Source organism: Muscardinus avellanarius (genome assembly GCF_963383645.1).
Source record: "Muscardinus avellanarius genome assembly, chromosome: 15".
Classification (NCBI taxonomy): Eukaryota; Metazoa; Chordata; class Mammalia; order Rodentia; family Gliridae; genus Muscardinus; species Muscardinus avellanarius.
Genome location: NC_137801.1, coordinates 59,716,522 through 59,730,855, shown reverse-complemented (window position 1 = coordinate 59,730,855; position 14,334 = coordinate 59,716,522). Strand labels below are relative to the sequence as shown.

The window sequence follows — 14,334 nt, the reverse complement described above, 5'->3', positions numbered from 1 at the left end:
TCATTTAAAATACCAAGTTCCTGCAGTAAGTGATCCTTTCTCCTGCTCCCTGAATCTATGAGGACAATGGGAGCTTTCACAGGGCTTGCTAGTGCTAAGCTGTAGCTACTGTTTGACAGTATACACATGCGACAAATATCTTACATCTTTAATATATCAATTCTATGAAGTAGTTGATGTTGTTTTCATTTTTAAAATTAATTTAGGCCTAGAAAAGCTGATTACTTTTCTCACAATAGCACAGTAAGTGGGTTCATTACAATTTAGATGTCAGATACTACAGAAGCAGCTCTTTCAGCTTCAGTCACTAACATGTAAAGTTCTGCTGAGGAACATCTCCTTTCCTTCAAAAGGTTCAGCTGCACTAGTGCTTTTCTGCAATAGTGCTTTTCTGGAAAAGACTGGGGAGTGGGGAGAATAGCAGATGGATGACTGATAAATCCTGTTACTCCAGGCCACATCCACACTACATTCAGGTGACTGTTCAGTGGCCCAGGCAAGAACCTGGCAACCAGGAACCCTGACGGGGCGGAGGTTCCACTGGAACATTCCGGAGCTGGGGGGGGGGGCTACTACTGGCTGCCTGTTCCTTATGAAGTATGTCCTGTGACTTTTTGCTGAAGCAACATCTATTAACAGTATTCTGAAATTACCTGTTTTTTGAGGTGCTGAGGATCAAATCCCAGGCACATGTTAGGCAAGTGAGCTATGTCCCAGTCCTAAAATTACTTCTCAGAAATATTCTGCTCACGTTAATTTCACACATACATTTTCTTGGAAAGAAAAAAAAATCCCTACAGATCCTTATTTAACTTCACCCATATTCTGAAGAAGACATGGTATAATGAATCATGGGAATTTCTTTTGTGATCTTGTTATACATTAAAAAAAAAAAAAAAGCTCAGTTACTGAAAAACTGATCTAATTCTTACAGGCCAGATTCTAATTTTTTTCTTATTCCAACAAAAGAGAAACCCTACCAAATGATTTTATTTTGACTGAAATACATTAATATCAAATAGAACTTCGTACCCAAACACATTATATTTTCCTTCAGATACCAAAGTATGAAGACACCAGGTTAAATTTCTTTTAAATTATTTTATTTTTGTGTAAGCTAAAAGGAAATTTACACACTGAAATCTCAAAAGACCTCGGGCATGCACATTAACCTTGTTAGAGGTTCTTCTACATGTCTCTCTTTTTTCCATAGGAATTTCCCCAAACATTTAAAACCCATAGTTTTTACTGTATATACAGCTTAAACCATAGCAATCTATGATTATGTCATTTTACACTGTGCAAAATCCTCAAAAACTAGTGGTACAATAGAACAAAAAAAATCAGTAAAAGTAAATTTCATTGTAAGACATTCATAAATTTTGGTCCTTCTCCAAATCAAACTGATTTAAAACAGACACAATCTTTTTAAACCCTTCCAATCAAGTTCTGACAGTGATCCATACCCTATAACAAAGAGCAATTGATGAAGTACCTTGCAAAAGGTCAAACAGTAACGTGCCAGATTGAAAAGATTAAAAAAGAGCCCAAAAAGTTAACATAAGCAGATCGGAGACAAACCCATCACACACAATTAAAAAATAAAGTTAAACAAGGATGACTCTGGAGCTTGTGACAGCAAAATGATTCCACATACTGATATGAAAACTTAAGAGGACATTCAATACAATCTGAAAAGACTGAAGGGGATTTCACAGACAGTGGAGATTCGAGTTTGTTTTCTTTTTTTATTTCAAAAGTTTTTTTTTTTTAAGAAGGACACCACCAGTGTATTTCACAAAGACATAAATGTATACACCCCAGCAACACAAAAAGAATAAATCTTCAAAAATGTTCACCCCGATTATTTACATTTTTCTAATATAAATTTAGGACTTCAGTATGTAAATAAATATACATTACTATGTATACCTTTCTAGTGCGCTTACCAACCAATCAGCTGACCTGGATTTTCTCTTAGTTAGGCCGGTGCTCTGCCTGGCCGGCAGGGCGGGCTGGGGAGGAAGTGCCCTCAGTCTGCGTGCTCCTGGGAGCTGGCGGCTGGCGTCAGCGTGGCTGGGAACATCAGCACCTTGGCGTGCATGAACGTCAGGTCGGGGAGGCCGGCGATCACCTTGGCCGCCTCTTCACTCAGGTGCTCTTCTCTTTTCGGTTTCCTATCAATAGATGAGAAAAGACAAATGTGTTAACAGGACTGTGGTGTAGGTGAAATGGGAGAAAACCCACTCTCAAGGCAGGCAGTCAGCAACCTTCGGACTTAAGCCTCTTCTGCTAGTTCTGTGCTGTGTGCTTCCTGTGAGAAGCCAAATATTGTGAGGAGCAACACATGGCCTATTTTTATGTTTGTTAAAAGTCTATTAAAGCTGGACATGCTCACTACTGATTATACTTTTTCTAATACATCTTACATATATTAATATATTTATCTCTATATGTAATATATCTGTATCTTTGAATAGAGATATTCACAATATATGTGTACTGTTTATATTTTAAGGCTAGAAGCATCTATCCAAGTATAATTTTAACATGATACTATACAGAAATATTAGTGCCAAAGCCTTAATAACACTCAACCAAACTGGATTTCCCCCTCCTCCAGTGAAACTACCCAAATTACCTCAACATTAAACATGTGTGGTAGAAGACATTTTGAGTCATTTTAACCTCAGGCTTTCCTGTTCCCCAGTGGGGAATTCCAGGAGAGAGAGCCCTCAGGTGGCTGGGATGCAAGAAGTGCAAGGGCTGGGTGCAGAAGAAACCTAAGGGAGGCAACCTCTGAACCCTATGGGCCTTGTAGATGAAGCCTGTTTTTACTATACCTGCCTTGTGGTATGAGAAATAAGCAGTCTGGGGCTGAGGAGCCAGGTTGTCCTACAGAGGGCAGCTGTACAAAATGCCAAGTGAGTCTTAACTGTGGCTCTAATTGCGCATGTGTTTGCAATCTAAACTATTTTTCCAGGATGTTAAATAAATTGAAGGAATAGTCATACAGATTATTTCTTGTTTGTTTGTGGCACTGAGGATTGAACCCAGAGGCATTTCACCTCCAAGCTACATCCCCAGCCCTTTATCGTTTTTTTTTTTTTACTGCTGGGGATTGAACCCAGTGGCATTCTACCTCCAAGCTATGCTCCCAGACTTATTTTTTATTCTTTATTTTGAAACAGGGTCTCACTGAGTTACAAAGGGCCTAAATAGCTGAGGCTGTCTGCAAACTGCGATCCTTCTGTCTCAGCCTCCTAAATGCTGAGATTACAAGTGTGCACCACCAAGCCTGGCTAATTTTTTGTTTTGAAACAGATCTTACTAGGTTGCTGAAGGTCTTGCTACATTGCTAAGGCTATCTTTGAATCTGTGATCCTCCTGTCTCATCCTCCCAAGAACTGGGATCACAGGTGTACATCTCCAAAACTGGCTTAAAGATAATTTTAAATTGACTTTAGAGTGCCTGTTCCTTTTTTATGGTAAAGGACAGCTGGTATTCAATTATCAGGTATGACAGAAGTTGTTTCTTCCACCTCAATTTTCTCTTTGTCCTTGGTAGGAGCAGGAAGTCAGAAGTGAAGTAAGAAAAGGAAAGATGAAGGCCTTCATTTAAGATCTATACTTTTCTCTTATTACCACTTTTGAATACAGGCTTAAAAAAAACATTTTATAGAATGAATGAAAAATCCAACCAGAGGCTTATAGGACCAGATTTTTTTCAAGAAGAAAACAGTGTGAGACATATTAGTAGATCAATCAATACTCAACTCAGTTCTAGGGTTTCTTAGAAGGAATAGCAATTCAGTATTGTTTCTGGTTAAAATCTACATTTTTCCCTGAGCATGGTGGTGCACGCTTGTAATCCCAGCATTTGGGAGGCTGACAGGAGGATCCGGGTTCATAGACAGCCTCAACTACTTAGTGAGATCCTCTGCAACTCAGTGAGACTTTGTTTCACAATAAAGAATGAAAAACAGGGCTGGGGTGTAGCTCAGAGGTAGAATACCCCTGGGTTCCATTTCTGGTAACACACACACACACACACACACACACACACACACACACACACACACATCTACTTTTTCAATTGCACTTAAATGGTGGCATAACTATTAGGTGGCTGTTTGATGAGGAACTGGTTATCTGCATCATTCCAAAGTCAAACCAAACCAGTTACACTGCTTTCTAGTCTCAAAGTGGAAAACTGAAACTGTATAATGGAAAAGGCCAGCCTCTTGCCAATGGTCGGCCTTAGCATGCCTGACAATGTGCTTAGCCAGGTGTTGGGTGTCTTATGATGTGACAGAATGCCTTTGATGTAGTCTACCCATAATGTCTATACTGCATTTGTAAGCCTTTAGATATAATTTCCAATTAAGAGGAAATTGGGGAAATAGAGAACAGAGTAACTACCACTTGAACGAAACAGGCAGACAAATCCAGAGCTCAGAACATTCTGTAGGACAAATGGACTGGTCTGCCCGGCATGGTGGCACACGCTTGTAATCCCTGCGCTTGGGAGGCAGAGACAGGAGGATTGCGCAGGTTCGAAGCCAGCTGCATGCACTGGCTTAAGAGACCCTGTTTCCAAATAAAAAGTATATAAAATATAGGTCTGGGAGTGTAGCCCGGAGGTAGAAGGGCTTCCAGGAATCCCAGTACCACAAAAAAAAAAAAAAAAAAAGAAAGAAAAAAAAAAGAAAAAAAAAAGAAAAAAAAAAGGACTGGTTTTTCTATTAAGCAGCAAACAAACAAAACAGATGGGGGAGATATGCTAGACTAAAAGGAATTTAGGAGCCTGGTTTAAGTACTGGTTTGTGGAAAGCAGAAAGGCAAAATGTGAATATACCCTGTGTATTTTATGAAATAAAAACACACTGAAATTGAGAGACAGATCACTGACTCTAAGGCTGGCCTAACTCAAGGGGAACTATATGATCTCATTACTGTGGCTGGGGATATAGCTCAATGGCAGAGTGCTTGCCTGAGCCTTAGACCCTGGGTTCAATCCCCAGCACCACACAAACATACACACGATCTCATTTTTGGTTAAAAAAATAACACACAGGAATATTTACATAAAAAGACTCAAAAGAATATGCATTAAGGAGTCACAGTGACCTGAATACTAAGAATGTAATACTTTAATTTTCTTTCTACAATATGCCTTACTGCTTCTGTAAAAAAAAGAAAAGAGACTATTTAATAACGATAACAAAACTGCACCTAGATGGACTTCCCCAGTTGTGGAGCGCAGCTGGGTGTGGGGAAGGAGAGCCATGAAGATGCTTTTAAACCGAGAAATTGTTGGCAGAGATTATTCTATGGGTTTTGCCAATTATATTTATTTCAGAAGTACTACCTGGAGGCAACATGAAGTCGTATTTAAAATGCTTTTAAAGTTTATATAACTTGCTCTGTGCATTTGTTGGTAATCACTGTATGTTTATGTGGCTAGTCTTAGAATATAAGAAATGAATGCTTAAGGAGAATGTAACCATTCCTCAAAGTTAAAAGCAGTGACCTACATTTTATCTATATTCTCTCTAGCTAAGATTTATCCTTTTTGTCAATGGAATACAATTAAGATTCCAGAAATAAACATCTATAGTCAATTCTTTTTTAAAAATAAACACACCAAGACCCTTTAATGGGGTAAGGATAGTCTTTTCAACAAAACACAGGGACTAGTTGTCCACATGCAAAAAAAAAAAAGTGAACAATGATTTTTGTACACTATAGATACACAAATTAATTTAAAGTGAATAAAAGACCTAAGTGTAACACAGTTGAAACTCAAACTCTTAGTCAAAAAGTGAAAATAACCTAAATGGTCACCAATTGATTAATGGATAAACAGAATGTATTATTTCCACATAGTAGATTATGCAATTATAAAAAATTAAATACTGATACATGCTCTAACATAGATGAACTTAATATATTAACAGAGAGCAGATCAGTGGTTGCTAGGGGCTGGGGAGAGGGAGGCATAGGAAGTGACTGCTAATGGTTACAAGGCTTTTTTGTGTATATGTGTGTGATAAAAATATTCTGAAATTAGATATGATGATTGAACAACTTTGTGAATATACAAGACCCACTGAATTATAAGCCTTGGAAAGGTGGATTTTATGGCATGTGAATTTTATCAAAAAGGCCAAAAAAGATGTATCCCCTTTGGTAACAAGTCCTTTGGATTATAAAGGACTTAAGTTTGGCTCAAAGGTCTGTGGCTACTAACCAGCTCTGTGCATTCAAACCCACTGATTTGAAGTAAAAAAATAAATTTTCTCCATAGAAAAGGTAAGCAAGCTGGAACTATTTTAAAACTAAGAACTTGCATTTCTTTAAAAAACTAAAGTGAGAAATTACTCTCACAATCTGTGTACTGCAAGAGGAACAAATGTGCGTTTCCTTACATATTAAGATGCGCTTAGAAAGACTGTGCCAGCTGGGCATGGTGGCGCATGCATATAATCCCAGTACCTGGGAGGCTGAGACTAGAGAACCCAGGTTCGAGGCCAGCCTCAGCTACTTGAGAGGCTCCCTGGAACTTACCAAGACCTTGTTTCAAAATACAGAATAAAAAATAGGGCTGGGGTGTAGCTTGGATGTAGAATGCTCCTGGGTTCAATCCCCGGTACTGAAAAAAAAAAAACCAACAACAAAAAAACAAAAACTTGGAGGCTAAGTCAGAAGGACCACGGGTTTGCAGCCAGCCTTGGCAACTGAGTGAGGTCCTCTGCAACTTAGTGAGACCTTGTTTCAAATAAAAAATGGGGCTGGGGTGTAGCTCAGAGGTAGAAAGAACTCTTTGGGTTCAAATCTCTAGCACCACAGAAGGAAAAAAAAATAAAGACTATGTGATGTTTGTTTCATGTCAAATTTTCTCTACTTCAACCAACCTCCCCTAACCTCCCAGGTACCAAGGATTAAACTCAGGGCCTCACCAATGTTGGGCAAGTACTCTACCTCTGAGCTACATACATCGCTAGTCCTAATTTTTATTCTGAAACAAACTTAAGAGTTTTCCTAAATTGCTGAGGCTGGCCTCAAATTTGTGATCCTTCTGCCTCAGCCTCTAGAGTAGCTGTGATTATAGGCCACCACACATGGCTCTACCACGGTTTCTTAGCCCTTCCTTACCCCACCTTCCTTGCAAAGCTTTCCCATTCTATCTTCTGTGTATTATCAAGAATCAAGATTTTGGTGAGCTTTACTTTCCATATTTTATTGAAATATATAAACCAAAATGAAAAGCAACACAAATCCTAAAAATAACCAAAATACTGAGAATGCTTTCTGAAATTACATACGCCACTTGCCTGTCTCTTCTCTGTAAGACTCATAAAGATACTTTGCAGTATAAGACTTATTTTTTTATATTTTTGGTAGTGGAAACTGAACCCAGGAGCATTCTACCTTTGAGCTATACTCACAGATCCCTTTATTGTTGTATTTTGAAACACGGTCTTGCTAGGTTGCTGAGGAGCTTGAAAGTTGCCGAGGCTGTCTTAGAATCTGTGATCCTTCTGTCTCAGCCTCCCAAGGACTGGGATTACAGGCATGCACCACCACGTCTGGCCAGTATAGGACTTATAATACTAATAAATTAAGACTTGTCACCATTTTCAAATACCATACATTCCTCAAAACAAAATACATACAAAGTTGGACAAGTACTAGACAGTAACTTAATACAAATACAATATTACTTCAGGATGTATGCTATAGTTTTTTTTTTTTTTTTTTTTAAGTTTGGAATAAAGGAAAAACAGGAATAACTTCTTAAAATGACAAGGCTTGGAAATATTCTCTAGCATGTTGAAAGGATGAGTTAAAAAATTAGGGAAGCAAGCTAACAATGTGGTTTAGAGCTCCTCCTAATGGCACAAAAAATGAATTCTCATCGCTGGGACTTCCAAAACTCTACTATAGTTCAGTCAGCAAGACTTGGAGAGAAAAAATGGTGAGTAAACAGTAGGGCTGTCCCAGAAAGAGGAGGGAAGAGCCCAGACTAATTAAAGGTATCAGGTTTATTTTTAAAATCAAATGTGAATTTGTTTTTAAATACATTTTAAAATTTTATATAAGTGTCAATTTTAAGAAATGATTTTTTTGTGTGGTACTTGGGATGGAACCCAGGGGCATTCAACCTCCAAGAGACACCCCCAGTCCTATTTTATATTCTTTATTTTGAAACAGGCTATCACTGAGTTGCAAAGGGCCTCATTAAGTAGCTGAGGTTGTCTGTGAACCCAGATCCTCCTGTCTCAACCTCCCAAATGCTGAAATTACAAGCCTGTGCTACCACGCCCGGCTGCTCAAGAAATGATTTAAAAAGAAAAAGAAAAACAAACAAACAAAACCAAAAGCAAGTACAAAGTCCACAATAGCTTTTTTTTTTTTTGTACTAGGGATTAAACCCAGTAATTGATTTTTTTGAGACAGGGTCTTGTTATGTTATCCAGGCTGGTTTCCAACTCGCGATCTTCCTGCTGCTGGAATTACAGGTGTGTGCACCGTGTACCAGCAGGAACTAGCTTACTCTTATGGTTAATATATGTCAAAGCAATGGATTATTTCAGTGCTTAATTATGTAAAATTAAAGGTTTCCTGCATCCTAAACACAAGCACAATGACATTCCTTGGCTTTGGTTCCAATCTAGGATGCTGCTGTTGTAAAGGCCATATAGAGAGGCTTCCATAAAGCCTAGTAGTTCCATTTCTCAAACCAGAAAGGCAGATTAGTAAACATCTGGGAAAAGAGTGGCTACTCTCTGTCTTAGCCTGGAAGCGAAACAATTAGCTTCGGTGACTCTAGAAATTCCCAAAGATGATCTTCTCAGTAATTAAGAAGGGAAAAGGGGAAATGGCTCTACAATGACCTCATGGTCTTACAACTTAATCAGAATTATTTTCTACAAACTGGGTGGGGGGAAGAAACAACAACAACAAAAAAACACATCTGCCATTTTTTTAAATGAAAAACTCTGCTTTAATAAAATTCACAATTAAACATAATTTGATATTATTTTCTGGATGTGGGCATCTATTGGCTTATATAAATATAGAATGAATTATTCATATACTGCCAACTTACGTGCTTTTCCTTTTGGGCTATGTTAACTCAGAAGTCATCATGAGAGTGTAACTGGCCCTAGCTTGTTTACCTGGTAGATGTGCTTGTCTTCTCTACTGTGGACATGAGTCTTGCAAATGCATCAGTCACTTTGAGGCTTGAGGTGGAGAGTTCCAGTTTAGAAGTTGTTAACTCATACAACTCTGGATCCACACCTTACAGTATAAAATGATAGTCAGTGATGGCAAGCTGCATGGGTTACTCAATTAGCCACAATCCAAGATGCAACAGCATTATTCTGTAAACATCTGAGTCTTTTATAATCATAAACATCTTTAGAACACTGTAGTGCTATGTTTATTTTTATCAATTTTTATTTTTAAAACTATACTTTATCATTTTAAGTAACTGTAAAATAAAAAATACCTTTAAAATTCCATTTTGGAGCCAGAAGTGGTGGTGCATGCTTGTAATCCCAGTACTTCAGAGGCTGAGGCAGAAGGACCACAGGTTTGTGGCCAGCCTTGGTTAGTTAGTGAGGCCCTTTGCAACTCAGTGAGACTCTATTTCAAAATAAAGATTAAAAAAATAGGACTGGGGATGTAGCTCAGAGGTAAAATGCCTCTGGGTTCCATCCCCAGTACTGCAAAAAAAAAAAAAAAAAAAAAAAGCTGGTGGTGTGGCTCAGAGATAGAATGCCCCTGGGTTCAAGTGCCAGTAACACACACACACACACACACACACACACACACACACACACACACACACACCCACCCACCCACCCACCCACACCCATTCTGGAATAAATATGTCTACAATTAATCCAAACTTATGTAGCAGATGCCTCCCAAATACTTCTAAAATGTTTATCTTCTATAGAAAACTCCCTCCATTTTTGATTAGCCTGGGATATAAAAGTTGCAATGTTTTATAAACAGAATGCACATGATTCTATGACATTTTCAATTTTTAAATTGGCTAAGTTCATTTTTAAAAACATCTTTCCCCCTGCCTTCCCAATTAGTTTTTCATTTTCTTCTATAGAAAAATATTTGGAGTTAATATAAATTCTCAATCATAGTAAGTGATTTGTTTACTTTAAATATATTATGATTAGAAGCCAGGTGTGGTGGCTTATAGAGACAGAAGAATCATAGGTTTGTGGCCAGCCTCAGCTACTTAGTGAGGGCCTCCACCATTTAGTGAGATACTGTTTCAAAATAAGGAATAAAAAAATAGGACTGGGCTGGAAGTGTTGGCGCAGGCTTGTAATCCCAGCATTTGGGAGGCTGAGACAGGAGGATGGCAGTTTGCAAACAGCCTCAGCTACTTAGTGGGGGACTTTACAATTCAGTGAGATGCTGTTTCAAAATAAAGAATAAAAAATAGGGCTGGAGGTGTAGCTTGGAAATAGAATGCCTGAGTTCCATCCCCAGTACCGAGAAAAAAAAAAAAAAAAAAAAAAGAGAGCTGGGTGTGTAGCTTGGAGGTAGAATGCCCCTGGGTTCCACCCCCAGTACTGGGGGGGAAAAATAGGGCTGGGGGTGTAGTTCAGAAATAGATGCCTCTGGGTTCAATCCTGGAACTGTAAAAAACAAACAAATAAATAAACAAGCTGGGCGTTGTGTCACACAGTTGTAATCCCAGTACTTGGGAGGCTGATATAGAAGGACTGCATGTTTGAAGCCAGCCTCGACAACTTAGCGCGGCCCTCTGCAACTTAGTGAGACCCTGTTTCTAAATAAGAAAATGAAGCTGGGGATTGAGCTCAGAGGTAAGATTGCCTCTGGGTTCAATCCCCAGTGCCACACACACACACACACACACACACACACACACACACACACACTCACCCCAAAAACAACAAAAATGAAACAAAAAACCCTGCAAAAAACTCATTATGACTAAGAACATGGAACATTTATTGTTCACAGCATCAATTTACTACATTTATACTACCATTGTTTTTTCCCTTGTATGTAAAAGGTGGAATATTTTCAGAAAAAGTGAATAAAGCTGGGTGTGGTGGTAGATTACTATAATTCCAGTACTTGGGAAGTTGAGACAAGAGGATCACAGGTTTGAGGACAACATGGGGTAACTTAGCAAGACTCTGTTTCAAAAAAAATAAAAAGGTATAGCTAGAGGTAGAACATCCCTAGATTCAATATCCAAAACAAAAATTCTTATCTCATTATATTTCTGTATATAAATATTTTCTGTAGTACTGGAGATGAAACCCAGAGGCGTTCTACCTCCAAGCTACACTCCCAGCCCTAGTTTTTATTCTTTATTTTGAAACAGGGTCTCACTGAGTTGCAAATGGCCTCACTAAGTAACTGAGGCTGTCCAAAGAACCACGACCCTCCTGTCTCAGCCTTCCAAATGCTGGGTTTACAAGTGTGCACCACTGTTCCTGGCTTGTATATAATTTCTGAATCGGGTAGATACTTCAAATATCTAGTTGGAATACTTCAGAAGGAAACTAAGAGGGTTAGATTTATTGCAAAAATACATAAAAAATTATCCATCTGTTTCACTAACATAAAAATTTATTTGTGTTTTCAATGTAAGACATATTTATATTAAATAACAATAACCACAAAAACATTGAAAAGGTAAATCTGAAACTCCAGCTCAACTCTGGATAATAAAGATAATCAGATTAAAAAAAAATCCTATATGCTCCTTGGTATCATTCAATGACTGAGTAGAAATTTCAGTAGTTTTAGGGTAGAAAAGTAGATGGTAAAAAATAATATTTTATAGCTTCTTTAATTTTTCTTTCCTTTTTTATTTTTTAAGAAGTTGACTTGCTATGTTACCCAGTTTGGCCCTGAACTCCTGGTCTCAAGCGATCTTCTTGCCCCAGCCTTGTGAGTAGCTGGGACTACAGGTGCATGCCATTGTGCCCAACTAATTTTGACTTATTTCTAAAACAAAACACACACACACAAACTGTAAGATCAGACAAAATTATCATACATATATTTATATTAATAAATCCTCTTCTTTTAGAATATTTTGAGGCTAAGAAAAAGATTAGGAATTGGTTTCTATTAACCAACTTGGGTAAATAATTAGCAAATCTAAATCTCAGATGTTTACAGAAATTAAACAAGCAAAAGCAGCTTCCACAGTTACCAAGTTTACCAAGGGAGGAAGGCTATAGAAAATGTATGTTGACGCTTATTTTTCTCTAAGTATAAGGACTGCAGTTAAAAATCATACAAACAAACAAACTGTGGATGCCTGTAAAGGACCAAATGAACCCAACACACTTCCTATCTCTACTTTTAAAGGTTCGATTCCAAGTGACCACAAAATTGAAGCAGCTATCTAAATATAATGCAGAATAAACAACTGCATTCTGACTGGTATAAAAAAAGTACTCATAGAAACTTAGTTGGGTTTATAAAACATTGGCCACTTGTCTGTCAGTAAAGTGGCAGATGAACAAAAAACTGACAAAAAAATGATTCTCCTTTCCAGTCCAAAATACTTTCCCCAAGTAAAAATAAATAAGCCAAAACATTACACCTCCCCAAAACACCCACCCCCAAATCTACCATAACTTCAGTTAGGTTTTTAGAAAACAAGACAACTACCTACTATACACTAGTAATTGGAGAGTAATTTTTTAACAGAAGATTTTTCTAAGTAAAACCTCAATGAGGCATAGTTTAGCTACATAATTAAAGCTAGCCAACCAAGTTCTATGCCAACCTCCTAAAAATCACACACAAAATAATTAAATAACTGCAAGCTAAGACAAAATGACTTTCCCAGAAACAAGTGAGAAAAAGTGCAAGCAAGTGGTGAAATGAATACTAAGGTGTTGATACCTGTTGGTTGATGGTAAGTTTTTAACAAAACCCAATAGCAACAAAAAGAAGCCAAAGCAAATTTATTATAATCAAATTTATACAGCAGCTAGAGCATATTAATGAAAATATTGAACAGAAGTATTTAAAAGGTTCCAAAGTAATGAGGACTGCACTGGACCATGCCGAGTTCATTTCATTACAGCTCAACAGCTTGCTCTTCTCACAGCTGTGCACACTGATTATCAGGTCACTCTGTGCTTCATTCTATGGCAGGCTACTTGTGCTCCTATGAATGGCTTTTAAATGAGTTTGAAATGTAAGCAAAAATTAAAACTAAATCTGTGTTTTGAGGCATCCAAAAGAAAAAGTGACCTTATTTAAATTATAATATAGGTTGTGACAACAAAGCTGAGAGCAAATTTAATAATGGGAGCTTGGTGATTAATTCTTAAGAACACAGTAGTAAAGAAAGTGATATACAAGTTTTTAGTTATTCCCCTCACCCCCATTAAGTATTATGAAATGTCAAACAACTCTAGATCACCCAGGTTACTCCACAGACCAGATGCATTTAGAAGTAATTTAAGTAAATAGTAAAAAATCACCATTAAGTCAAAACCAGATACGGGTTGGTTTTTCACATGCTTACAGAATCTTGAAAACAACAAAACAGCTTGGGGCTTAGACTTGAGGAATCCAGTCATTCTTTACCAGAGGACTCTGTAGAATCAGAGTCCCTACTGGTCTGAGAGAAGGGCATCCTGGGCCCCACACTCCATTGTGGTCCCTAAACTGCTGGAAGCGGGTGGCTGGGCTATCTAGTGGAATAGAACAAAATCAGCAAATTCTCAGGCACAAGGCCGGCTGTGAAACTGGCCACCAGTGGGCACAGAGGGATCCTTCTGTGGATGTCTGATGATCAATGGGTATGATTACCAGATCACAACTTGGGATGACAAGTGATTCATTAAAAATATTAAATAAAATATAAACATAAACATAAAAGTGCCAGTATAATTTTAATCTTTTATTCAGTTAGAAGTACATTAGTCCTTTAGTCAATGAATTGAACTTCCGCAGGGCCGAATGTTAACAGGCACTCCAGTAAGTTTTAATTTCTAGCTTTTAGTACTCATAGCAATTATTCTCTATTAAATTTGTTAACATTTTTTCCCATGAAGAACTAACAATATACTTTTGATTTAAAAGCTACAAACAAACAATAATAGTTCTAGGTGGGACTATGTAATTATGTGCTAGACTCCAACATTTTGGAACATAATTATATATTTAGCTGTGCTAACAAACTAATGCTAAAATTTATAAAGGTTATATTATTACAACCACTACAATGTAAAGTTATCTTTGTGTACTAAAATATTCTTATGTCCAAACCTGTATTTTTTGAAATGG

The 14,334-nt window shown here is 37.6% G+C and overlaps 1 protein-coding gene across 7 annotated transcripts in view; it reads right to left on the bottom strand.

The window, feature by feature from the left end:
• Positions 1-1,932: 1,932 nt before the first annotated feature.
• The window catches only part of AFTPH (aftiphilin), a gene marked incomplete at its 5' end in the record, with an annotated part of 50,451 nt that continues 38,049 nt past the window's right edge, over positions 1,933-14,334 (bottom strand). For all 7 annotated transcript variants that reach the window (XM_080711884.1, XM_080711885.1, XM_080711886.1 and 4 more), the window contains 2 exons: positions 1,933-2,177; positions 9,186-9,309. In XM_080711884.1, coding sequence (XP_080568010.1) covers positions 2,033-2,177; positions 9,186-9,309 — 269 coding nt within the window. In that variant the 3' untranslated portion in view covers positions 1,933-2,032. The remainder of the gene's footprint in view (positions 2,178-9,185; positions 9,310-14,334) is intronic.